This window comes from Suillus paluster (genome assembly GCF_016628075.1).
Source record: "Suillus paluster strain FC165 chromosome Unknown EDB91scaffold_9, whole genome shotgun sequence".
NCBI lineage: Eukaryota > Fungi > Basidiomycota > Agaricomycetes > Boletales > Suillaceae > Suillus > Suillus paluster.
In genome coordinates, this window is record NW_024537569.1 from 766,749 (window position 1) to 794,450 (window position 27,702).

The 27,702-nt window shown below is 46.0% G+C and overlaps 4 protein-coding genes across 4 annotated transcripts; all 4 read left to right on the forward strand.

Annotated features, from left to right (window-relative positions):
* The first annotated feature begins 41 nt into the window (after positions 1–41).
* Positions 42–2,271, forward strand: EDB91DRAFT_1114259 (uncharacterized protein). Its single transcript, XM_041317891.1, has 4 exons — positions 42–149; positions 217–1,248; positions 1,310–1,935; positions 1,973–2,271. The coding sequence occupies exons 2-4, from the start codon at positions 321–323 to the stop codon at positions 2,018–2,020; spliced, it is 1,602 nt and encodes a 533-aa protein (XP_041180797.1). The 5' UTR covers positions 42–149; positions 217–320; the 3' UTR covers positions 2,021–2,271.
* Positions 2,272–5,503: 3,232 nt separating this feature from the next.
* EDB91DRAFT_1079429 (uncharacterized protein) lies at positions 5,504–6,206 on the forward strand (the record flags this gene model as incomplete). Its single annotated transcript, XM_041315127.1, has 2 exons — positions 5,504–5,785; positions 5,952–6,206. 2 exons carry the CDS (start codon positions 5,504–5,506, stop codon positions 6,204–6,206), a joined length of 537 nt encoding a protein of 178 aa, XP_041180798.1.
* Positions 6,207–11,858: 5,652 nt separating this feature from the next.
* Positions 11,859–12,991, forward strand: EDB91DRAFT_1245171 (uncharacterized protein; the record flags this gene model as incomplete). Its single annotated transcript, XM_041322504.1, has 2 exons — positions 11,859–11,957; positions 12,017–12,991. The coding sequence occupies 2 exons, from the start codon at positions 11,859–11,861 to the stop codon at positions 12,989–12,991; spliced, it is 1,074 nt and encodes a 357-aa protein (XP_041180799.1).
* Positions 12,992–26,098: 13,107 nt separating this feature from the next.
* Positions 26,099–26,293, forward strand: EDB91DRAFT_1047977 (uncharacterized protein; the record flags this gene model as incomplete). The annotated part of the gene is made up of 1 exon (XM_041313358.1): positions 26,099–26,293. A coding segment is annotated over one exon (195 nt), but the record flags the coding sequence as incomplete, so codon positions are not given.
* Between the last annotated feature and the right edge of the window lie 1,409 nt (positions 26,294–27,702).

The window sequence follows — 27,702 nt, forward strand, 5'->3', positions numbered from 1 at the left end:
GTGTGAATATACATCAAGACAATAACGCAATACCGCCCTACTAAGTAGCGGGAACTTCACATAGTGTCATGTCATCAAAGATTCTGTCACTCGAAAACACTGCATCTCTACACCAGTACTGTTATGGACTACTTTCAAGCTCATAGCTAGTAAGTACTAGTACTACGTCTGAAATGTCGAAGCTGATCATCGGACTTAAATGATTAATGAACACAGGCCACGACACAACCGTGACACGTGTCCTGACGTTGTCGAGTACCTCGTGGTCGGTCCAACATCTGACTGTGGTCCGATCATACAGCTGACTACTTGCATTCCACATGCACCGCTGTCTTTGTCTGAGTGAGATCCTCGAAGTGATATTCCACTCTGTGTTCAATTCCGTAGAAGCAAAACCTGACCGATTCAGACTCTGCGGATTGCCAGGAGTCTTACCGTCACCACCGTACATTCCAGATCGACGCTCAGTCCTCCATCTCGCACTCACCTGCCATACATTTCGCGACCCGGCACTGAATGTCCTTTATTCTCACTTGACAGATAAACATCGTTTTATCAAGTCCCTGCCTACCGAACTGCTGGAACTGGTTCACTCAAGCAGACCTTCAGTAGCCGAACAATTCCGCCCATTTGTCCTCTGCGCTGCACGCGTTCAGATCCTCGACGATGAGATGCAGGTCATCTTCGATCCCTGTCACAACGATACAGCATATGCATTAATCCTTGCAAGCGCACCCAAAGTCGCCCCGGGCCTGCTCTTTCCCAAGCTGCACTCTCTTACATGGTACGACGAACGTCTCGCCTCCATCCCAGCCCTCACCCTCCTCCTACCCACTATTGAAACCCTCTCTATCTCCATCGCTGACACTCAATTTCGCGAGGCCATAATCCCTCGCCTCCATACCGCCGCGCCGCGCCTCAAAGCTCTTGAGTTGGAGTGCTTCTCTGCGATTACGGATTACTACCCCACGGAAATCGAGTCGCTCCTACTTAGCTACACCGACGGTCTCACAGAGTTTTCGTTCCAATGCTGCGAAATCTCAAGCACCCTGCTTCATATCATCGCTCTGTGGCCACGCCTCCGATGGCTCGGCTTCTCTCTAGGCTCCACAAGCATCCCCACTGTACCTCTCCATGTGTCACAGCCCTTTCAGACACTCGTTCACCTGCATATATCATGCCAGCATCTGGACCATTTCATGTCTTTCCTGCGCGCCCTCCAAATGCTCAGGATGGATTCTGATGGTTGTACGATTGATTGCCCCAACCTCAAAATCGATTCATATCAACGCATTCAAATGCAGCCCAGCCAGTAGCTGGTCCGAGCTCCTCAGCGTTCTCGCCCGCATAAAGCTACAGCACATCATTCTCACTGACAAGTGTCATGATCTGGGCGAGCAGTCCTGCCCCACATCCTTTGAATTTCGCCCCCTACTCGCGCACCCCACTGCCTTCGCCGATCTCAAGACCCTCATCCTCTTCCCCGACTTTCGCTCTTCGTCCATCGCACTCACTGACTCCGACATCCTCACCCTCGCTCGCACATGCCCAAACCTCAACGTCCTTGAATTGGGGTTGCGCAACACTCCTGTATCACTCTATACCTTAAGCATCCTCGCGGGGCGCTGTCGTGAGCTGCGCGAGGTCTCGCTCTGCGTGGACGCACGGCTCGATGCGCTCGGAGCAATACCTCTGATCAACGACAATGACAAACGTGAAGTGGATCTGCAACCCAACACACACCTAATTAAACTGGATATCGGGGAGTCGCCAATTGCGTGCGTGGGCCCCTTGCACCCTCCGACGGCGCCAGACCTGATGAGGTCGATTCCACGGTTCTTGCACGCGATGGCGCCACGGGTTGAGCGCATCTGGTGGACATTAGGTACGGGCCAGTTCCAAGAGATGTATGCGAAGAGATGGGAGATAGTGTCAGTCAATTTGTCGATGACTGGCGAAAGGTCAAGTTGAGGATGTGACTGATGTTTCTTTTGGTGGAGATGTTTTGGATGTTGTTTAAGCAGCAAGACTGCGTTAGCTCGGGGATGAGATGATTGTCCCGCTCGTTGTGTTTCAGGTTCAAGGACCGGTCTGTATGTAGTATTTCCGAATGTAGCGAAGACACATTTTTGTAACAGTAGGTTCTTGCTAGTCGGAGTCTGACTCAACTGACCATAAGTCGAAGGATATATTAGCAGATCAATTGTGTCTGCATTGCTATCGCACCCTAGATCCGATACAATTTCAAACAACTGCTGTCATTCGTTCCTGCGTTGTTCAATAGTCTCGGCGTCACAGCCGTCGTTGGCACCAATAGCAATTCCGATGGGCTGACATAACTTTCCAGCGAAGCGGACGTAATCTTATCCTGTGTAGGTTCTTAACCTCGAACTTCCGAGTCATTAAATTTCCGAGTCAAGACACGACTGATCGCCCGATAATATAGGCTAACGCCGATGACCTTCACACAGCCAGAGCAGTGCTCTTAGGACTGAAAAAGAGGCACGTCCAGAACTGGCTAGACTGCAAAATACTCACTAGCGCGAGCGTAGCGGCCGATGATTTGTGCGGTAGCTGTGACAGCGATTACTGCGGCAGACAAGATCATAGTGGTGAGTCCGATGAATTTCATAATTGCATTTCAGGAGAGGGCTAAGGCCTGACGGCGTTTTTACTATTGAGTCGAAAGCTGGCGCGGTCTTCGGTTTTATACACGGGTAGTGAGGAAAGATCATCCATTTTCCTGTGTATCCGCTCATATATCCGGATGCCCTGCAACGTTACAAATGCCCATACCTTGTAGCATGATCTCCAGAGCGTCAAAGTACAATCACAGTGTTCCAGGTTATGATACCTCTTGACGTGGACCTATAAGAACTCGGTGAAGTTGAGCTTGCATTCAAGTTGCCGAGCGCCTAAGTTTGAGATTACTCACCGGCATTCATGGTTGAAGCCAGCGCACACGGCTTGGCGCCGAGCGAATCGAAATGCGGGGATAGCTCATAACGGTGAACGTAAATTGCGCTGTTTATGCTATGGGGTCGTGTACGCAGACATTTCAGAATTGTGCAGTGCCAGCACATCTGGTGCCGTCCTATCAAACCGGATGAGTGTTTCCGACAGCTTTTGCGTACCAACTGTTCGGCGCCATTGAACTACGTCCGCTGCCGCGACACAAAGAGAGGCTGCAAGCCTGAGCTGCGCTGTTGTGGTTGTAGGTCAACTTTGCAATAATCTTCCTCGGTCAAATGAATATAGTAGACGAAACTGGACGCTCACAGATGTATCGACGTCTATTATGTAAGTCTGGCTCTGCTGCAGAGTCATTCATGAATTGGTAAAATATGAAAAATTACTACGCGACTATCTTGTCCAACAAGAACTTCAAGGCCGAGGTGACGCACCTCGCCATTTGCTTGGTTCGAGCAGTCTAAACTCAACACTGACACCTGATGAAGTGATTCCAGATCCCATTAACCAGTATTAATAGCTTCCGTCGCGTAAATGGCCAAGTATACCTATTAAAAGACCGTTGAATGGTTAAAGCAGGTCAAGAGAATATCAGAGATACTCACAGTTGTGAATGTATTCTTACTGGTAAGTACCTTGCGAACATACCTGCGGAGAGCCGAGCCTTGGGGTTGGTTCACAAATTCTTCGACGAGTTGGTCAGCCACTCCGCTCGAAGCACCCAACAATGTAAGTGTGCGTCTGAAAATAGCCCACAAGGCCATTCGTATATAGTCTTGTTCTAATGTATCCAAGAGACTGCCAGCCGAGGCAGCAGGAAAATTTGTACAGAAGTAAGCATATTATTGATCAACTCCACAACAAACTGCATATCGTGCGATAAACCACTGTACCAAAGCGAAAGCAGAAACGACTCACCGTCGCCATGTTCCGTCTTCCAAGCTCATCGGGAGGTGGTTAAGGCCAGCAGGACCATGCGATATTGTTGTGAGCAGGCGATTGGTATAAGGCGCAAAGGGTCAGTCATGTGGTTGAATCCCAGATGCAAAACGAACGACTCGCATCATTCACGACCTTTGAACGACATGCAAAACTTGGACAGCATGGCCCGCCGTACGGGTGGGAGGGCCCGCAAGGGATACTTTCACCCAGGCATGCACTGACAGACATTGATGTTGTCAAAGCAACAACAATAGCGAGGAGGGATGAGAAATGCATGGCTTGTGCTAGGTAATGATATGAGAGTGGGATCTCGGTAGGAACACAGCTTGCTTTTATGTCCCTCTCTCGAAGTACTTGGCAGTTCTATCAGGATGGATGGTTGAGCCTGGCGGATTTCAGACAGAGGGTACAGGGTCGGCGGATAAACAATCCAGAACACAAACATATTCTCTCGAAGTACGTGGCAGTTCTATCAAGATGGCCAGCTTACCTGGCGGAAATGTCCGGTAGAGGGTACAGGCAGGCCCGCAGAACGGTAACCTGTGACAGGGCCAGCGGATAAACAATACAGAACACGTGGACTGCAAACATATGAACTTGAACATCGTGCAGAAGGTAAAGGCGGAATCTGAGATCAAAAGTGCTACTGTGAGCTCTGGGTGGCTTTGTGCAGCGCCAAGTACTTGCTGCAAATACGCGCCAACATAAAACTTTGAACGAGAACTATATTTGGCAATGAGTTATTGTCAGTGATCCATCTCTTCAATGGATGACTTTCCGTGGGCAAAATAATGCAGAATAGAATATATTGGAGTTGGCTTTCTGAGCTAGCCGAGGCACGAGGCTAGCACAGAATATAGTCTTTGCACGAGTAAGCGAGGTGGCAGCAGAGCCTCTTGCTCCTGCCCACCTCGCAGCAAATCCTCAGATTCCTCGCACGCAGTTCTAATCTCTAAGCTCTCACTCTTTTGCATTATATATACATACTATGCTACTAGCCGATAATCCCAATGAAGCAGTAATACCCGATTTTGCTTTGGACGAGCACCAGGAAGCCTGGTTGCAACTTGCTAACAACGGAACTCAATAACGACCAAGCAATTCAGGCATTAGTAGCCTTATGGACAATTAACAACAATGCCTGCGAGACAGTGTTGGGCTAATAGATTAGAGCAGGCAGAAGCCAAACAGCAGGAGAAATGAAGAAGAGGAACTGCAGCGCCAACAAGAACTCCAAGAAGAGGAGGAGGCTGCTCGCAAAGAAGAACGGAAAAAAACACAAAAACAAATACTGGCAGCAGTCCATCGAGTCGAAGTACCATCAGACCCAGCTATCATTCCCTCACACTACGCAACGAGAAAACTGAAAGCAGGAGAGTTCTGTGATCTACATTACTTCACTAACAAAGGCATCAGCGACAGCGCAAAAAGGCCCGCTCATAGCAGAGATGGACACACTTGTTATGCTCCCTTCATCAGATGGAATTCACACTTGGGTCCCGGCCAGGCTCAGTAAGAGACCCCAAAGCAGCCGCGGTGATCAAAGATGAAAACCTCACCTGGGAAGAATTCAACGAAGCAGGCTCCCCACATGATTTCATCCATGAAAGACCATGACTGGCCTGAAGATCGCGTCGACATGCACATTCAGTTCTGGTCAGCCTTGCAGACCCACCGCTGGCGTCATGCAGCAGACCCGCTCAAGCAGCGTGCACTCCTCCTGTACCAAGCACAGCAGCGCCGCAGATGGCATCTAACTGCTGGTACAGTGCGAGGATGGAGCTTAGAAAAGATCAATCAAGACTTGCTCCTCGAAGCGAGAGAAGAACTATTCAATGAACAGCACGAGAAACTAACCATCATAGCAATACAGGTCAGTTCTCCAATCCCCTCTTTCCTTTCGAATGAAATGCATGCTCACCATTTTAAAACTCTACCCCATACACCCATCCTTCCAAAACTCCCATGCTACTATAACACCAACACCTTACCCATCAGCCAATCATGTGCTGACGCCCATCCATCTCACACCCATACAGGAACCTCATCCTGCAACAACAGTACACGCGGCCATCACGTGCCTACAGAAATACTTCCAATGTATTACCAAAAAACTGCGAAAACTCGCGTGTTCTTACACGAACCACTCTTTACACTGTGCGCCATACCCTCGGGCTGTCGTAGCAAGCAGCAGCCAACTACGTCACTCGCACGCCAGAGTTGCAACGGCCCCAGCAGCCGACCGCACCCCAAAAATGCCCGCTACCCCTGGCAGTGGAATCAGCAGGGAATAACAAGAAGGTACACACATCTAGTGCCAATACCTCTTCAGGCCCCCTCCCATGCTGCGCAGTTTGCCTCGGATGGCAACCACATCGCATCATTGAGTGTACCGCTACCTGTACCTGGGACGAGAAGCATGAGACCTATGCAGAGCGTATCACCAAGAAACTCTTCTCCAAAGATGGCAAAATGTTATGCACTGGGTGGCAACGAGAAGAAGGTTGCACCACTGCCCAAGCATGATGCACTCCATGCCTGCTCGGGCTGTGGAGCTACTACCCACAGAGCCCAGCAGTGCCCTTGCGCACAGAAAATTTTACCCGCTAACCCCATATAAGGCAGACACCTGGACCTATGAGCTCCAGGCGTGCGAACATCTCCCAATGATTCACTAAAGTCCCCGATGGTCTTTGTTTAGGTTTCATGATAGATTTCCCACCCATCTCTGATGTACAGACCCCACCCAATAAAGTTTCCATTAGCAAGTTCAAGGAAGAGTTTAAAACCATTGTTGATAAAGAACTCCAGAAAGGAAGATATATAGGACCCTTCACGGCTGATGTTCTAGAACTTCTGATAGGACCTTTCCAGTCCTCTCCGCTATCTATCATCCCCAAACCTGGAAAACCCGGTAAATTTAGGATCATCCAAAATTTCTTGTACCCAATCACACCGAACCTATCATGTCCCAATCTGTCAGTTAACTCCTTCATTGACGCTAATAAATTCCCCACTACTTGGGGAAAATTTTCTATGATATACTACTTAATATCGAAACTCCCGGCAGGATCAGAAGCAGCTACTCGGGACATAGCAGAAGCATACCGAACAGTCCTGCTGCACCCATCACAATGGCCCACAGGCGTGGTGCGGGTATCAAACACTCATTTCTGTGTAGACACATGTACAGCCTTTGGAGCCACGCCGTCAGCGAGGCGTTTATGGTCATGTCGCAGACGCGGGAGCAGAGATAGCTCAATATCATGGTATCGGACCCCTAGACAAATGGGTAGACAACCATATCTTCTTTTGAATCCGCCGCGAACATCTCACCGATTATAACGAGAGCAGAGCAAGCTGGAACAAACTATTCGCCAGTAGAGGCATGCAGCAAACGGGCAGCAGACTGTGGTTCGGAGATGCTAATCCAACCACAGGACACATCAAAGAGTCAAGCGAAGACTGCTCCCGTCCTCTAATAGACCACTCGAACGATTCCCCACGCTCAGCACACAACTGGCTCTTCACCTTTAACTTACAAGACATCGACGATCTATCCGTTAAATTAGGCACAATCTGGGAACTACTGAAAGACCAGCCATTTGGGTCCTCGACAATCTACATCGGTTTCCTATGGGATCTCAAACTAATGATAGTCACTCTAAGTCCCACAAAGGTAGACAAGTACCTCAATGCTATTCACAAATGGAGAAAAAGACAAGGCCACACCCTACATGATGTTCAAGAGTTGTATGGCAAACTACTGCACGCCTGCGCCTGCGGTACCTCAAGGACACGCTTACCTCACTAACCTGGAGAGCATGCTCTCAACATACGGCACACAACTGTTCACACCACACCGGGCTGAAAACCACGTTGCCGAAGACCTCGACTGGTGGTCACTCCTACTTCAATCAGGCAGAGTTACAAAACCCATCTACGCCCCCGACCCAATTGTTGACCCCCATGCATTCTCAGATGCAAGCCTCGGGCGTCTGCATTGGAATCGTCAGTTGGCAACCGCTGGCGTGCTTGGAGACTCATCCCAGGCTGGAAAACACACAATGGCAAACGCGACATTGGGTGGGCAGAGGTGATTGGGTTCGAGTTCCTCATCTACACTATCGCCTCTCTCCCTAGCCTTAGTGGTGACATCCTCGTTCATGGAGACAACACGGGCGTTGTTGAAGGGTGGTGGAAACACAAACACCGCAACAGAGCCGTCAATGGCGTTTTTCGACAGATCAACACTTTCCTCCACAATCTACTCCAGCATCTCAACATACAAATGTCCTACGTTGCAAGCGAATCCAATCCCGCAGATGGCCCATCCAGAGGCATCTACGGCCCAGCCCACCTTCTTCTCCCTCCAATCCCCATTCCCGATGACACTCGTGAATTCCTCATTGACACAACAGAACCATTGTCTCCCGCTGAGTTATGCCACCTGCATGACGGGAATTACACCCCTCCCGCAGCTAAGCTCATCAACCACCTACTCACCAGGCAACAAGCAGCAGAAAGGGCAAGAACCGCACGGTCAGAAGAAGATGAAGCCATCAATAATGCCCTGCTCAAGGACTGACTCCACGAACCACAACAGCAAATGTTTCAACGCACCTCTCCCAGAATCAACCAGCCTCATACCACCACCCCTCAGAAACTACCGCCCGCACCTAGTACCACTCCCATCCCAACTCCATCCTCACTGTCTCGCAAGAGACAGATTAAAGCTCTGGACACCGTCAGGAGGCAGCACAAGACAACCCGCTTCATCACCAGTACCACAAGAACTCACAATCACAGATGATCAACTGAACCACATACTTGAGGTCATAGGCACATGCTGGGCCCAATCAACAAAAGAGACATACGGCACAGGCCTATTAGTCTTTCACATCTACTGCGATGAATGAAACATAGCAGAGGACAAGTGCTGTCCTGTCGCCCCCAACCTCCTGTTAGCATTCCTATCAAGTTGTGCTGGCTCATATTCGGGGTCGTCGCTAGCCAACTATGCTGCGGGCCTTAGAGCGTGGCACACACTGCATGGCAGAGACTGGTTAATCCAACCAGAGGAACTCAAAGCGATTCTCGAAGGGGCTTCTGCCCTTGCCCCTCCATCATCTAAACATGCCCAAACGTCTCCTGTTCACCCCGCATCACATAGCATGCATATGCAATCACCTCGACCTAGACTCACCACAAGATGCAGCCATATTCGCTTGCCTAACAACCACCTTCTATTGCATCGCGAGACTTGGAGAATTCACCATCAACACCATCAAAGAGTTTGACCCTCAGAAACACATTTCCAGGGCTGGAGTGTTGAACGCAACAGACCGAAATGGCCTCCCAGTCACCAGATTCCGGCTACCAAAGACAAAATCATCGCCACTCATGGGAGAAGAAACTTACTGGGCCACCCAAGAAGGACCATCAGATCCTAGAGCCGCTCTTGACAATCACCTTTGTGTCAACCCAGTGGGCGAGAACGATCACCTCTTTGCCTGGAAGCATCCCAAAGGAATTTGCCCGCTGTCGAAGAAACATTTCCTCAAACGGATATCATCCGCAGTGTCCGCGGCAGGACTACCAGACCTCAAGGGCCACAGTCTATGAATTGGAGGCACGCTCGAATATCTCCTTCGCGGAGTCCCATTCGACATAGTAAAGTCCATGGGGAGATGGTCTAGTGAAGCATTCATGCTCTATCTGCATCAACACGCAATGGTACTTGCACCTTACATCCAGTCATCACTGGTCCTAGAACCATTCACCCACATCACCATGCCACCCATCCGTTAGAAACCGCAGTGAGTACACCTCCTACATAATGGGCATCAAGCTTCGCTACATGCGTCATTGCCCTCCTAATAATTGGGAACACAGCTCACCTTGATACTCAGGCTCGGATCCGTGCTTCTGGCTGGAAAAGCCCTGCGGGCTCTCACCCAAACCCACAAACCCTCTTAGCTCGTCGTAGTTCGAAACACATTATCACTAGCTTGAACTCGCTTGTAGTTTCATGATAGTAGCACACAGTAAATGTTACCCTGATTCTCAGTTAGCGCCACACAGCTATGAAGTGCATAGACTCAAAAACATTACCAATAACGAAGATATGTTAATCTATACTAGAATAATCCCCTGTACGCTCAGCCAATAGATTTAGTCCAGTTCTTGATGTGATGGACAATTTTGCAGACCAGTACCTGCTTCTTGACGAAGATGAGGCAGACCTTTTCAATGATGATGAAAGAGCTCAGGTCCTGGCTGCTGCTACATCAGGAAATTCTCACATTACTTATTTGGCACTTATCACTACTTTTTGTCACTTTTCAACAATGGATCTACTTTTTTCCCTTCAACTAGCCTTCACCTTCAACTTAAGTACACCAAAATGTTTCTTATACATTAGAAATCCATTTGACAACATGAGAATAAGTATTAGCTGTTGTGGTCCAGCAGAAACACCACAACAGTTGTTAAAAAGTTCTTGACATAAATGCGCTCTCTAGGCAGCTACACATAAGAAAACTGTATTCTATCACAATGAAATATGTATTTGACATATTATTAGCAGTTTGAGATACTTGATTTGCTGGTGGTGGCCAGTTTAAGAGAAAAAAGTAGATCCATTGCTGAAAAGTGACGAAAAGTAGTGATAAGCGCTGAAATAAGCAATGTGAGAACTTCCTGATGTATCAGATTGGGAAGGGGGAATATCAGACATTGGAGAGACTGGATGTTTGGGTACTGACCTTGTGGCTACTGATGCATGAACTTTATATGATACCAGTCTTTGTTGAGCCATTGACCACAAGGAGTGGGGATATTCATAGTAAAAAAAAAATTGAGGACCCTGGGCTGGTAACAGTGCAACACGAGCGTGCAAAGGCAAAATGGATGGACTATGAGTGTGCCAAGTCCATATTGAGGGATTATAAGAAAATTTTTGTTGACAGAGGGTGAGGATTGGTTGGAGATATATGCTAGCATGGATTGGGCAAGATTGGAGGCACCAGAGGCAGACTGGTCAGGTAGGAACTTCATTACCATGCATGGACAATTGAGTATGTTGTACTTAGCACTGGGTATCATCTAAATAGAGCTGGGAGAAAGAGACATTAGCATACTTGGTGAAAGGTTGAAAACGTAGCTTGGTATCACTGTGCAAGGTGCTGTGTTGGATGGCATGCATGTTAAGCAAGGTGGATTATGTTAGTGGATATTGCTGGTGTTAGTGGCCAAAAATGGAAGGAAGTCATTTATTTTAGTCTGCAAAATCTATTGGGGGGGGAGGGGGTACCCCAATAGATTAAGGTTTATTAGAGGGGGGTAGGTGACACATGTTTGCAAAATGAACAGCAGCACACCTGCCTAATATAGTCAAATTTATGATATGATATTCTAATCAGAATTTTTTGAGCCTATGGAAAGTCATCCAATAACAACTGAACAGGTTCTTGTAGAAAGCTGTCAGATGCTCACAGCTGTGAATGGTATGATGTAAAATTATCAGCCCATGATTCATTTAGAGATGTAGGTGCACTTGTTGTATCTACAAGTCCAGAATGTAGTGTGCACTTCCCTGAATATGGCAGGAGAGTATATTGACATCTGAGGTAAGGTAGACTTCAAACACTTTCTGTAAACGTCACGTGATAAACTGTGATACAGCGTGACAAACGAGTGCGAGCTCATAGGAAACCTATCTGAAGCATTTAGAGGAAAACGGAAACGGAGGCATGGTAGAGGACTGCTTTCTCTACAATGCCTTCGTCGTAGAATTGTCATAAATATCGTAGTAAACAAGTAGATGTCTATTTCCTATGTGTACTATACAGAAAGATGCCGAAAGTGCACCGCAAACGATATCCAAAGTCCGTCTGCGTGCCATGAGGTGCCGTGCAGTTAGCGCTAACCTCCCAAACACCCAGATGCCTAAACGCTCTCGACAGGTGCAAACGGCCCTCATGAACCTTGGGCGCTGGGCAAAGAAAACAAAGATTTCAGCTGAGAAGAAGGAGAATATTAGTGTGAGCAGTATTTCACTCACTCGTCGTGACAGTGTACAATGCTCATTGCCGTCTTTCAGATTCCTACAGTTGCTACAGTATCACCTGGCTCTGTAGCTTTAGTTCATGATTATCTTACCAATCATCATGCCCATTCTCCACTCTCGAACTTGGGTGCAGCTGCCATAAACCATGCCGAATGTGCTACAGCGGAGGAAGTCACTTGTCCAAGTCAATTGTCCACAGACATTGAATTGTCTGTGTTGCATGCTGACTTGAAGGAATCAGCAGACTTTGGGGTACTGGAGTCAGAAGAAACCTTGGATTCAGACTCGGAGACTCTTCCGAGTCATTTTGACTGGACATCAGACAGTGGGGAAGTGGATGATGAACCTGGTGGGATAGAGGGTTACGAGACCTTGGACGGCACACTCAAAGACGGTGCGGCACTTTCTAACTCGGAAATTACCTGTCAGCGCTCCGACTCTGCACCCCCCAATCTCCCCTCCTCAGCTTCTCAGGAATATGATGTTCCTTGGCATTCAATTGATGCCCGAACACCACCCGGTGTTGACAAAGCACGTCTTGCATTAAATGACCTGAAAAAGTTGCTTCACCCGACTCGCAATAGTGGGCATGGATATAAACCATCTGGACTCACCTCTCTTCTTGAGAAACAATTGACGTGGATGGAGTATTTCCTGTGCACATATGTAAGCGGCACGCCATGGTCGAGTGCAGCACTTCAGACGGTGAAATTTGTAGGGAAGGGGACTCACATGTCTCGGACAGTGCGGCAGTGGTCAAAAACCTATATTCTGGACCGTGGGAATTTACCGTTGTCAAAGTGCAGTGGAGACTGGACGAAATCTCGGATCAATGATGAAGATTTGAAGGAGGAACTGCTCACGCACCTTCAGTCGCTTGGCAAATATGTCACTGCCATTGCGGTCGTCAATTATCTTGCACGGCCAGATGTACAACAGCGATATCAGTTGTCGAAGACTATTTCATTGGTGACGGCTCAGCGCTGGATGGAGAACTGTGGCTTTTGATGGACCACGGCAAAAAATGGCCAATATATTGATGGCCATGAGCGCGAGGATGTCGTGAATTATCAGCAGAACAAATTTCTGCCAGCGTGGTATTCAGTTGACCCGAACACTCGAAAGTGGTCATCAGTAGATGTCAGCAAGCTTGAGGAGGGGCAGGCGACAACAGGAAGACGCACCGTGGTCTGGTTTCATGATGAATCCACATTCTATGCACATGACCGTCGTCAGAAAAGATGGGTGCACAAAGATGAAAAAAGCACACCGCTGCCGAAGGGGGAAGGACTATCTCTCATGGTGGCTGATTTTGTTTCTGCGGATTATGGCTGGCTACAATCGCATGATGGGAAGGAATCAGCGTGCATCCTTTTCCGTGCAGGTAAAGCACGGGATGGCTATTTTGCAAATGATGAAATCATTCGGCATGCCGAGAAAGCCATGTCAATACTGGAAAGAGATTACACTGGTGAAGACCATGTCTTTGTTTTCGATAATGCCACCACGCACCTTAAACGTGCTGACGACGCACTATCTGCTCGTCAGATGCCCAAGTCTTGCAAGGACTGGGGAGTAAATACTGCAGTCCGTGATGCACAAGGACGACCAATCCGTGGCACTGATGGGAAGGTTGTCATGCAGAAGATCCATGTCGCTGATGGATTCCATAATGGAGTACCACAGGCATTTTATTGGCCAGATGGGCATCAAAACGCCAGCATGTTCAAAGGGATGGCAACCATTTTGATGGAGCGCTGGTTTTGATGTCAGCAAATTAAAGGCCCAGTGTAGAAATTTCGAGTGCACAGCTGGGGAAACCAGCTGTTGTTGTCGACGTATCCTCTACTGTCAGCCGGATTTTGCGAACATCAAGTCTTGGTTGGAGACTACCTGTGAGGCCAGGCAGTTTCGGGTAATCTTTCTTCCAAAATTCCACTGTGAATTGAATTTCATTGAACAATGTTGGGGCTATGCAAAGCGGCTCTATCGAACCTATCCATTGTCATCAAAGGATAGTGATTTAGAACACAATGTGATCAAAGCACTTGATGCTGTCCCTCTCATCAGTATGCGCAAGTGAGTTAACTGCAATCAATGAGAATCCCCCCTGATTCCTTTTCTCAGATTTGCAATCCGATCTAGTCGTTTCATTGATGCTTATCACAAAGGCCTAAACGGGAGACAAGCAGCTTGGGCAGCAAAGAAGTACCGAGGACACCGTGTTCTTCCCTCCTTGATCCTTGATGAACTTGATGCAGCAAAGGTAATATAATTAAAGGCCTTATAGGTATTGACATATAATGCATATACTATACACAAATTACTTACTGTCATCATTCTAATCATACTAATACTTACTACTCCTGTTCCATGATATCGATGCATTTTTGGGGCCAAGTTGATACTCCGACTGGTAGTTTATGGTCAAATGTGGCCAGGTCACACCCCAGTCACAGCACGTGATGTTTACAGAAAGTGCTTGAAGTCTACCTTAGGTGTCTAGCGCCTTGATCAGCAACAAAGAAAAGAATAAACAATGATGAATGGATGTGCACCTTGGGTACTCATGAACTAACTGAGTTTCAGTGCATCACCACACATCTGTCATATACCAGATCCGACTGCTTTGCCAATATTGATATCTGCTCCACCCGGCTACATATCCTTCCCGCTTTTTCCTTACTCCTGCTCTGCTCATTCCCCACCCCAGTGCATCTGCTCCACCACTTTGTTGGTTACTTCCCATATCAGATCCATTCAACTGGAACCATTTCTCCATTATGTATGTACTTTCCCCTTTGGTACATAACTCTTACTTCCCGGATCACCAGTTATCCCTATAGACTGCTGTGGGGAATGTCCCCACTGTAGGCCTGTATCCCGTATAATTCCCATACCTTACCACCATCTTCCCGTGCATTCCGCTATCATCCCACTACCCATCCGCATCTTCCCGGAGCTGTCTGCTACATGGAACCAAGCGGAACTAGCGGAACCCAGCGGAACAATCGCGTACCACATGCATCATATCCTTTTAGCCTTTGGAATGTCCTCCTCTGTCCTGTCCCCGTCCTTCCATCCTCACTGGTGAGTACTAGCTACATTCCCCGTGTTACTAACATGTTCCTATCTCATTTCATATGTGTTACAATACTTATACAGATCCTTCCGCTACTCGGAACCGGTTCCTTATCTCACAGCCTCCCTGGTTGTAGCATAGCGCTTTCCGGAACCTCTTCCTATATAGGTAGCAATAGATGGGATCTTAGTTTTTTACCTTCTGATAGACTCGACTCCACTTCCACTTACAGAGTACTTCCCAGTACTCCACTCACTGTCTAAAATATCTTCCCGAATCTATTCCTGATCTCATTGCAACGTTCCCGCCCCCATGAGTTCCGCTCGAAACACCCAACATCGGATCTGACGACTTGGAACAAGTACCAGACACAAGCCTGGTCTGACTTTGCCCAATCATCCTCCTGCAGGTTCGTAGTTTCCTTTCCCTCCATTAGTTCCCCGTTTGTTCTGTTTGTTCCCCGTTTGTTCTGTTTGTTCCGTGTTAGTTCTGTTAGTTCTGCGTAGTTCTGCTCAGTTGCGCATTAGTTCCGCTCGTTGCGCACTGAGTTCCACTAGTCAGGTACCTTCCGCATCTTTGTGTTCCCAGCCCTAGTAAGGACCGGAACCCTTCAGGTCGCTAGACAGAGTCTAGTCTTTGCTTTCCTCACACTTATTTGAGGACCCGCTACCCAGTAGCAATCCCCTCAGGATGAGTATTAGTCTCGCACCCTTGTTAGACATCTGAATCACCCCAGAGTCTATTTTCCTCACCCACAACGCCCAATTACTGATCCATTATGTACATATTGATATCTGCTCCAACACGTATGTTTTCCTTGGTAAACTTACTTACATATTGTACACTCAGCACATAGCTTTCTGCTATGCATTACTGATCACTGCCTCCCTACTTAGAAGTATATAAACATATCCTGTACTTAGCTAGTTTCCTCAGTTTTAATATTACTTTTCTTCCCTCAGTTTCTACTGGTGGGAATTCTCCATAGGACTTTGCTCACTCTGGACACAAGTCTTACCTTGTTGTCACCTCCACTCCTCCATCCCAACTTAGAGCCGTGCTCTAAGTTATTACTCTTACTCCCCTCCATCCAATAAACTGATCCCCTCATTACCTTCCACTCTGACTCACTTCCCCTGCTCCATCTGCCCCACTCCTAGTCAGCCCGCCACTAGTAGCCTTTACCTCTTGACCCTCAAAGCGGACCTAAGCAGTCCACCTGTCCTATCATCAGATGACATTGGACCCACTCCAAATTTGGGGCACATACTAAACTAAGGGCACAGTGCGAGAGCTGAAGCCAAGCCCCGACCCCTCTGCTTCTCTGTCTGAGCACAGTACCTAACAGCATCTGAGAGAGCATAGACACCAGGTGGGTTATGTTTGCATGGGATGTGGTAGAGTGATGTAACAGCTCAGAAGCAGCATCATATGAAAGTGATGCTACAAGGCCTGTGATTCAGCATGAGTCAGGAGTGAACAAAAATATGGTTAAAAAGACAAGGGACCAAGGGGAAAGATAGACACACCACCATAGTGAAATCCTCGACCAAGTCTGGATGAAGGGACCTTGGACAATTGGAGGTTATGCAATATAAATGGTGGGGAGTCTATGGGTAGGGCTTTTTTCTATATGCTAAAGGATGGCAGCACGGTTGAAATGAGCAAGCAATAGATAAAAGTAAGAAGTGGACTGGCAGGACTAGAGACACATCTCTAAATCTAGATGTATAGAGCTTTCTATTTTGCAAACTTGAGCTTCATTCCCCATAGGTATACAAGGGGGAGCAGAATCAAGCACAACCTCAGAAGAAGACATGTTCCTGAAATGATAGACCACAAAGATGGGATAATTGGGTAGTGGAGATTCCAAGGCAGGTTCAGTGGAAAGGGAAACATGGGCAGCTGTCAAAAACTGCTCAAACCCAGTGTTTTCTTTAGGCTGAAACAGTGGCTGAAACTGCCTGCGCCACTTGCTGTTCCTCAAGATGAGATAGGTATTCTAGTGTTGACTGGAGGGTTAGTAGAAAACACATTATTTGTATGCAGTTTTGAAGGGTCATGTGTAGCTTCAGCATTATGATCACTTGGAAACTGTGCCATTAAACAGACTTTCTTGACTTTTTCACAGGTTCTTCCTCATCCTCTGTTTCCACTACCTCTTCCAGTGAACGACTTGTTCTGAATGATGTACATGTGGGGAGGTATCATTTGTAAAGATCCTAAGCTTGATGATGATGTACATGTGCCGAGTGCTCACTAGGGTTCTGGGAATTTGCACCAGGCAAATTTTCCTGGCAAATCTACCCTGCAAATTTACTGTGAATGACAGTGTCAATTTCACACCCTTGAAAACATAGTGTCAATTTGGGTGAATTTGTATCTACTGGACCCAGAACACCTGAAAAGCTTAAATATGATACACTGGACAATCCCAACAGCTCAGATGCTTGAAAGATTTGCATAGCTTATTGTGGCTCTAGTATCTACATAGTTAAAATAATGTTTATATTTGGTTGAACACCATTATGCCAATGACAACCAAAATATTGTGAAAACTAAGAACTTAAAGTCAATCCTTAATAATGCCAATAGCTTACATGCAGCCAAATCTCAAGGATCGACTGGCTGAACTGCAACAGTAGCTCAAGGTGCTACCATCCAACATTCCTGTTCCAAAGGAATCAAAGTATAATTTTTCCAACTTCAGCCTGGATGCTGATTGGACTGCAGAAATTGGAGAGGCTGCAGCTGTCAACCGAGAGCTAGAGGTCAGGTTTGGCAGTCGTGCTGGTGGCCTGAAAATTGTGGAGCGAGGGCCAGAGACAGAAGCTATTGTGAATGTTCTCGAAACTTGGATCAAAAATATCCAGGCAATATTCTCTTAGAGAAGTGGGTGTATGACACTCTTGAAGCTGCACGAGGTCTCATTCTTTCAGCTGGCAATACTGTAAGTCAGCTTCATCCTATTTCTAATAAAGTATTGACATACTAGTATATAGTTGCCAGTCCTCAACGTGGAAGTGGATTCTGTGAAGCACAAGCCAGTCAATGTCAATAATCATCAACCCAAGAAAAGAAAGAAGGTTCAGAAACTCAATTTGCATATCCTGTCAACCTTCAATGATGACCAGTAACTTACTGCTGATAAAGATGAGGATGCTTGAAAAGGTGGTGCTAAGATGCATGTCATGACCAACATTCACCAAATTGCAAAGGTTCCACACACACACTAGGACTCGGTCAAGAGTGATGATCAAAGAGTAGGATTGAGAGTTGGGAACATCTAGGTTCTACAAGTGTAGCAATGAAGAGGTTAAGTCTAAGGAGTACTGACTATGACTACCTTAACTGTATACATAACATTGAGTTGGAAATATCTGAGTATGAAAGAAATCAGCCAATAAGAAAAGAGTCCTACAATAACTGTGTATGATGTAGTATGACATTGTGATATATAAGTGATGATGTCAGAGACAGAGATTAAGTGATAGGAAGAGAGACAGTTCTAGCCCGTGGAGTAGGGGAGCCAATTGGAGATGTGACAGGTGAAATGTGAAGAGGTGAAGAAGTGACATGATGATGATATGATAGTGTGAAAGGAGTCACATGATCAGTTTGGTTATTGGAAGTAGCTGAAGGGAAACCAAGAAATGAAAAATGGTTCATATTAGGAATTTGTGACATTACCCCCTCTTTAGGATGGGTGTCCTCGTGAATATAGGAAGGTCAGATATTTTTCTGTCACCATTCTAGGAAGTTGGGTGTAGTAAAAATGGATGTGGAAATGCCCACCAATTTAACTACATTTGGGTTTGTTGCATAAAAGTTGGCTACAATGAGTGGCACATTTTTCACATCTTCTTCTGACTGCCATGTTGCCTCTTCTACTAAATATCCTTTCCACCTTACCAAATACTGCAACTTGTGTCAGTATAGGCACATTTGTGGTATCTGCTCTACTTCATATTCTGGGATTTGGTCAACTATCTCTGGTGGAGGATGTTCAAGAGGCGGATGATCAATGAGTTTGGAGGTTTGATGTATGGTGAGCAATGATACATGGAAGACTGGATGGATTTGATATTCACTAGGGAGTTTCAACTTGTAGTTCAGCTTGCCAGTCTTCTCTTCTATTTTGAAAGGTCCAAGATATTGATTGGACAATTTTTGGCTCAGACAATGTTGTTTGATGTTTGTTGTGTCTAGCTATACTTTGTTGCCTTTCTTGAATTCTGGTGTATCTCTCACCTTGTAATCATAAAAGTGCTTCATTTGATCATTTGCTATCTCCAGTGTTGCCTTTGCTTCTTCTTGTGCTTCCTTCATTTCTGCTATTCTCTGGTTGGCTATTAAGGTTGTGCTTAATGGAAAGACTACTCAAAGGGCTTTGGCTTCAGCTCGTGCACTGTGCCCCTTACCCGAGTACGTGCCCTTAATTTCTGGTGGGCAGAGGGGAAGTCCGATGGAAGTCCAGGGAGTTCCGGAGGACAAATGTCGGTGGAGTTCGGCAGAACTCTGGAAGACTATGTGGGAACAGATTAAGGCTACTACAGAAGTCCAGAGTAGAAATAGAACAGAGGTTAGACTACCCTAAGGTAGAGCTGGAGAATTAGTCCCAAGGTTTAACCCCTAAGACTCGGAGGTGGACAAGAGATGAGACTCAAGTCCGGAGATTGCAGGAATGAGCAGAACTAAGATAATATTCGAACTGAGGAGTTCCAGAGTATTACAGGGGTTTATATACTGTAGGTATCATGTAAGTAAATCAGTCAGCAAAGGTAAGGGCTATGTACAAAGCATGTGGAAAGTCTATTAGTAAGTGTAACAGATCAAAGCAGTGAAGTTGGAAATGAAGTAAGAATGGACGGATCAGTAAGCATAGCGGAAAAGGACATAACCGGTAACCGGAGCAATAGCTAATCTAAAAGGAGTTAGGGGTGAGTGTGGAGATGAAGGCGGAGTGCCGGGCGGAATAGTAGAACAGAGAACTGGACTTTAATGGAGTAGATCCGGAATTCCAGATCCGGAGGTATAGGATATGACATTGGCTTGGGGAATAGTGTTGGAGGAGTTAGGGGAGATGTGTTATGCTGAAGTATAATGCAGGTAAACAATCAATCAATAAGACACTAGGTCTACCAATACATTCTAGACAACTGTCTAAGGAATGTCCAAGTTCAAGTAATGGCTAAGCACTGAAGAGGTAGCTTAGAATCAAGTCAGAAGTATCAGAGGAAAACCAGTGTAGGTTAAGCTGAAGAATCAGTGTCACCTAGCTAAGGTTTACATAGTACTAGGGTACAGGGCATGACATAATAATAGGTAATGATCAGTAAGCAACATGTGTAAGCAATGAGGCATCTGAGTCATACTGAACTAAATATAGGCTGATAAGAGACATGCTTTGTAAGTGTGGATCAAGGGTAAAGAAGAAAAGAAGTTCATAGAAGCACAACCATGACATCACCCCCTTTTTATGTGGAAAGTCCCAGACTTTCAATTAGATATAATGTTCTTCATCATCCTTGGTCCTTCCCAATCCATCTAACGTGCTAAAGAACCCTTGCTCTTCCATCAATGTCAAGGTTGAGTGAGAATAACTTGTTCCTCATGAGGCATGTTATACCTTTCTAAGGTATACTTGAGATGATTGCCAAGTTGATAGAGATCATAGAGTCCATTGAGAGTTGGTTCTCCATCAATGATTTCTTTGATCGGTGTGGGTACAACAATTCTGCTAGGTGCAGAAATTGTTGGGTCTTGCTGCCTGCTGCTATACCTGCAAGGAGGTGCATTTGACCCTAGAGGGTTTCTGGACTAGAGCTAGGTAGGGCTCAGAGAGAAAAGTGAATCAAAAGAGCACTGCTCATGGTGGTGGCTCAAGAAGATTGTTTGTTTACATAAGCAGTAAAAATGCGTACATAAACTAAGGAAAGTAATGGCAAGTGAAACTAAGTAAAAACCATCAATACAAGCCCAGAGTAACATAACTCCCTATATCGGGTTGCAAAAGAGTTGTGAGGATAGCATGGTGTGTCAATGAAGTTTACAATCTTTAAGATTGGACAAGTATGGGTCTGATGCTACCTTGTATGGGCACGCTCATCTATGAGCAGAATGACTAGTGTGGCTAGGCAATGCCATTGGTTCTGCTGGAGTGTTAATGAAGTTGGGAAATACTAATGATGAGGAAGTGTGTGCTGGTGATGGAGAATGTGGTAATGGTGATGGAGAGACTCTCTCACTTATAATGACATAGTGAGGATGAGGAGAGAAGATGGGGATTCTATTAGGACCACCTGGGGCAGTGGTTTGAGGAATGTGTTTATAGCACATGAAATCAGAAGGACAGCCACCAGTATTTGGCATTTCAAGAGAAGTCTGCATATAATGGAGTGGGGATGGTAATGGTTCAAGTTAAAGAGGGATTGAGTTGATGTTATGACCAACGTCCCTTAACCTAACTAGTAGGTGTCTGGAGATCGGACCACACCACAGGACTCGTCTGAGAGAAGAATAACAAGGGGATAGTATTGAGAGGGAACGTCTAGGTCTATGATGACGTAAGAACGAAGAGGTTAAGTCTAAGGAGTACTACTGACTACTACCTAGACTATATACTATGTATTGGGTCGGAGAATCTGAGTATGAAAGGTGGTGATATATCTATATACGGTCATAACATTGCACCTAGGGTATAGGGCTTCTTACCAACCAATCAACTACAAGAAAGGGTCCATAGGGTTTAGGGGTATCAGTGATTAAGCAGGGTCTCAGGGTACTGCTTCTATTCAGGGTGAATGGATATGAAGAAGTGAGAGAGTTCTGTGACAAGAAGTCTCGAGCGGTGATTTAAGGATCTCGATAAGGGGTAGGGTCTGGAGATGCATCGAGTTTGATTGGATCTAAGGGTTTCTCTAGGGTCTTTGGTAATGAGCATGCTTCTCTATGAGTGGTGCTTCTGTGATAGGGGTTCAGGGTTTAGCTGTGACTGTGCAACAGGTTCCGATGTAAGGGGTTCGGTGAATGACAGAGGTAACTCTTAACGTGTCATGTGTGGGAAGTGAAGGTATGCAACGTGAAGAGGTGATGACTTTGAGAGATGGTTCGATCATAGAGGTGTGCTGATGCTTATGATGTAGCCGGTGCCTAATCATAGGACTTCTAAGGATGTGATGAGTGTCGAATGTTTAGGGTTACGGATATGGATGGATGATGTTGATGTAGTATAGATGTGAATTGAAGATAGTGATCGTTAATTGGTTATCCATCTTATCTTATCAGGGATCTTATCTACTCTAATCTTATCGGATAGGGTGACTTAGGGTTTGATAATCGAATTTTAGATGCAGTAGGGAGCATTCATGACAGTTGATGTGCCTGTTTATATTCATTCAGAGTTTCAGCGGAGTTGGCTAAATCAGACTCCAACAATCCTTTCATTATCTGCCAAAGGGTAACCTTTCCATTTAATGAGATAATGGTGTCTTGATATTGATCCTTTGTGCCCAAGGATAGCTTCCACCTCATGTTCTTCTTCTATGTCTATAAGATCCGGTGGAGGCATTAGGAAGTTCAGACCATGTTCCTTGTTTCATGATAAGGAGTTAGGAGGGCTGTGTGAAATACCGAATGTACACACCATTGGTCCAGAAGTTTGAGACAATAAGTGACTGGTCTGAGAACTTCTGAGATAGTGAAGGAGCCCTCTTGTTTGGGTGTGAGTTTCCTGTTAGGATATCTGAGATGAAGGTTCTTTGCTTCTAGCCAAACTTTGTTGCCTTTCTTAAATGGGGTAAATGAACGGGCGATTCTTTGCTTCATGGTTTGTCTGACAAGTTTGTGAGAGGATAAGGCTTCTTCTCAAGCCTTCTGGAGTTCTGATATTCTTGCCTCTACAGCTGGGAGATCCAATTTTTTCGGTAGCCAATGGAAGGGCTTGTGGGTGATAACCCATCCTGAGGTAGAATGGCAATGCATTGCAAGTGGAGTGATGTTGGGAGTTATGGACAAATTCTGCCATAGGGAGCATTTCTGACCAGGATGTCTGATCATTAGAGCAGAAGATATGAAGGAATACTTCTAGTTCTTTGTTTACTTATTCAGTTTCTCCATCAGTTTGAGGGTGAAATGCAGTGGATAGTGCTATCTTGTATCCAAGTAATTGTCCTAACTCCTGTGTGAATTTGGCTGCAAACTGTGGTCCTCTGTTGGAGATAATTTTATCATAGAGACCAAATTGTGTATAGACATGTTTAAAGAATATATCTGCTACTCCTTCTGTGTTGATAATGCAAGGCATGATAACTGCCCCCTTCATAAGCTCATGGTCTACCATGACCATGATAGAATAAAAGCCATTCAATGGAGGCAGATCAGTGATAAGATCAACCAAGCAGTGGGCAAAGGGGCAGGAAGAGATTGGGGTGGGAATAGGATAAAGTGGGGGTGCAGTTGGGTGGGTGTTGACCTTGTTCTGCTGACAAACCGCACAACCTTCAATGTACTTCTGGACAAATATTGGCAGTCCAGGCCACCAATAATCGTGAGAGAGCAATTCCTGGGTTTTAAAATGACCAGGGTGGTCAGCAGTAGGACTGTCGTGGTGCAGAGTAATAAGTTCCCTGCGCAGTGGTCCTGGAGGTACATAAGCGCAACCTTTGAACATCAGGATGTCATTTGTGAAAGTCCAGTTGGAGAGTGTGGTTTTCATCAGGAGGAGAAAGGAGGGATTAGATAATGTGTCAATGGTTTTCTGAACCACAATGTCAATGGAAGAAGAGACATGGAGTTTATTCTGCATGGCAGTGTCAATTAAGTCAATAAATAGTCTGTCTGGCAACATGGTAACGTCTGAGTTGTCAGTGGCATTGAGTGGTATATGATCAGCTTGGCAGGATAGAGAGTCGGGCACAGAAAGATCTTTGCCAGATACATGTTGAAGTTGCAAGTCAAAATGGGAGAGAAAGAGGAGTCAACAAGCTTGTCTGCGATTCAATTGTTAAGCTTGGCAGAAATATGTCAGATTCTTGTGGTCAGTCATGACAAGGACTGGGAATGGGGATCCTTCAAGGTAGTGATGCCAAGCTTCCAAAGCTCATATAATAGCAAGTAATTCTCTGTTGAAAATCTGATAGTTGCGTTTGGCAGGGGAGAAGGTTTGGGAAAGGTAAGAGCAAGGATGCCAATTGCCATTGGTGTCTTTCCGAAGAAGTATGCCTCCCATAGCATAAAGGGAGGCGTCAATGGCAATAGCAAATAGAGTGTCTTTGTTAAGGATGGAAAGTACAGGGGCAGAGAGAAAGTGATTCTTTAGGTCAGCAAACACTTGTTGACAACTGTCAGACCAATCAAAGATCACGTCTTTCTTTGTAAGATCAATGAGTGGTCTAGCAATGGTGGAATAGTCAGCAATGAAGCGTCAGTAGAAGTTGGCAAATCCAAGGAATGATTGAACATGTTTGATGGTAGTGGGTTATTCCCACTTGACTACACCATCTAACTTGACTTTGTTCATACAGATATAGCCAGGGCAGATTAGGAGACCAAGGTATTCAACTTTATCTGTGTTGAAGACACATTTTCCGGGTTTTAGGGAGAGTTGGTGGTCATGGAGTCATTGTAAAACTCTGGCTGTTTGTTTGTGATGAGATTCAATGTCTTTTGAGAATATGAGAATATCGTCCATGTAAATGACCATTCAACCTTTGTCTAACATATCAGAGAAAATGATGTTCATCATTGCTTGGAACGTGGCTGGGGTATTGTAAAGACCAAAGAACATGGCCATGGGTTCAAATAGACCACATGACATTTTGAATGCAGTTGGCAAAAATGATTCATAAGTTAGCTCACATTTTTGATTGAATACTTTTCTAATATAATCCTCACTGTTACTGTCATATACCGGATCCAGGTACCTCCAATACCACCTGTGAACATCCCCACCCCTGGTCCGACCCCCTGTTTTTCCATCCGCCCCATCCCTCCTTCCCTGACAATGCACGAAGTGCATCCCAGCAGGACTAGCCCTGCTACCTCTGCCCGACCCCATTCTGCTTCTCTGACACTACTCCTATGTCCTCCGACACTATACCCTTTCCATCCGACCCTATCTGGGGTTCTGCTCCTCCACCCGATCCTACTCCCTCCGCTTTTCCGACCCACTCGGTTCCTTCAGTTCCACTTGTGTTGCCCCACCCAATGATTAGTCCACCCGACTGCCTCACCGGTCCACTCCTAGACTAGGAACCACTCAACTGGTCCTATCCCCGTTTAGTATCATAGTTCCGCTTTTCGGATCATCGGTAATCCCTATACCCTAGCGATTCTGATCTGTCACGTACATACTGTTCCTCCGTTCCTCCGTCCTCCGTTCCTCCGTTCCTCCGTTCCCTCCGTTCCTCCGTTCCTCCGTTCCTCCGTTCCTCCGTTCCTCCGTTCCTCCGTTCCTCCGTTCCTCCGTTCCTCCGTTCCTCCGTTCCTCCGTTCCTCCGTTCCTCCGTTCCTCCGTTCCTCCGTTCCTCCGTTCCTCCGTTCCTCCAACTTCCCATGAGTCGGAACTAAACCCCACACTCTTGCATCTGTCCCCTCCATTCTGCTCTGCTTCAGACTTCGTCCAAGCAGTCCCTTCCACTCCGCTTCTACTGTTGGTTCCAACCACAGTAGTCCCCGCCTCCCTCCTGTCGGGCAGAACAACCCCCGCCCGACTTTTCTGCACTCACCTAGTAGTCTGTTGGTCCTCCTTCAGAGGACCCCCGTTCCAACGTCTTGTCGGCACTCATAGAACTCGTGTCAGACTACATTCTGAAATTAGGGGCATGTACTCGGGTAAGGGGTGCAGCGTATGAGCTGAAGCCAAGCCCCTCAGACTCTGTTTTACCCCTGAGCATGGTCTTAACAGTTACACAGAATGCAAACATGCATGAACTATCCCCCATCTCTACACCCTCCTTTGCCAATTCTTATTTGAACAAGTGAACCCAGATGACCAGCATGCTCCCTCCAACATCCCACTTGCAAGATGTCCTCAATTCAATGGTAAAATTCAAGTGTTCAACTCTGCATCTTCAATGTTCTATGCACCCAGCAACCACAGCGGGATTGGCAGCATGCACTGGGAACACATTTGTGCCTGTCCTATTTCAAAAAATGAGGCACCCTGGTATGAGTGCATGTTTGTTAACACAGATGCAGGTTTGAAGGGATGGGGGGAATGGAGATAGCCCATATAATGTGTTTTTTCTCATTCATGTTTGAAGATATTTTGTACCCATGCACTGTAGTACACTGTTTTGACAAAGCCAGTAATGGGCCTGACGAAGACATGGGGATGTGGATCATCAAGCCTTCATTTGATATGGATAATTTGCCATTCATTGGAATCACTCACATTGATTCAATCTATCACACTGCACACCTTATCCCAATCTATGGAGTGTAGATCATCTCATGCAACCTCAAGCACTATGATTCATACAATGCTTTTCAAGCATTCTATGTGAACAAATTTGCAGACCATCACATGTTCGAGATTGCATCTAGGCAACTGTAAGAGTACAGGTACTGTTGGGGTACAGGTCCAGGTCCAGTGTTGGTGTACCTGTACCCATGGTGCAGGTTTTGGTACCATAGGTGACCATTACCAAATTTGCTAATAGCCATTATCCCAGGAAGCTGGAAAGTTGTTGTTCACTCATTCAAATCTGTTGTCCATCTCAAGTTCAAAGTTTGTATGTACTATGAGGCCTGTGCAAGTTGATGGAGAAATGTGCTGGTGATACTGTACTAATACAGGTATGTTTGATTCATATCTTTGTACTAGTTTTTAATTTCTCACACTTGCCTTCAAGTTCATTTGTCTGGACTTGCCTACACTTCTTTTCACTCCCTTTGACTTGTCTGCATTTGTCTGGGCTTGCCTGCACTTATTTTCACTTGCCTGTACTTGTTTGGACCCATCTGCATTCATCTTGACTCACCTGTATTTGTCTGGTGAATGTATTGTCTTATGTTGAGTACTACTCTCAAAGACAGAAGTTCGGAATTTTTAAAAACTTGTGAACATGCTTTGATAATAAATCAGTGTTGAGGGTAGGAGGAAAGTGGAGTTAAAAGAGGCTCTACTGTCATAATTATTGATACAATGCCAGGCATCATAGAACAACAGTTATGCATACTTACCTAGGATCCCCAACCCCCCATACAGTATGCATACAGGGGAGAATCCCTTGAGGAAGCATACAGGAAGCATACAGATGGGAAGCCTGCCTTCTGGAACTTCTCAGGCATCTCTGTATGCCCTAATTAGGATATACCAAACTATTGCTCTAAAAATACCACCAGCATGGTGGCTGGAACTTCTTGGGCATCTCCATGTGCCCTAATTAGGACATACCAAAACTGTTACTCTAAAAATACAATCAGCATGGTGGTTCTCTGGATTCATTTCCCATTTTGCGCAATCAGCATATCCCAAACAGGACGGCACCCTTCTTCACAGCTTCTTTCACTAAATCTTGGGTCTTGCCTTGTGGAGTTTAAACTAACCTTGTCCTCTCCTCAAGTCAATGTCTGAAATCCACATGATGAAGGTTTGGCAAGAACACATACTTATTGCCTGCCTGTCAGAATC

Coding starts and splice junctions, on each gene's coding strand:
- EDB91DRAFT_1114259 (XM_041317891.1), top strand. CDS start 321: ATGCACCGCTGTCTTTGTCTGAGTGAGATCCTCGAAGTGATATTCCAC. Junction 1,249..1,309: donor CAGGATGGATTCTGATGGTT/GTACGATTGATT, acceptor AATGCAGCCCAG/CCAGTAGCTGGTCCGAGCTC. Junction 1,936..1,972: donor AGAGATGGGAGATAGTGTCA/GTCAATTTGTCG, acceptor GGTCAAGTTGAG/GATGTGACTGATGTTTCTTT.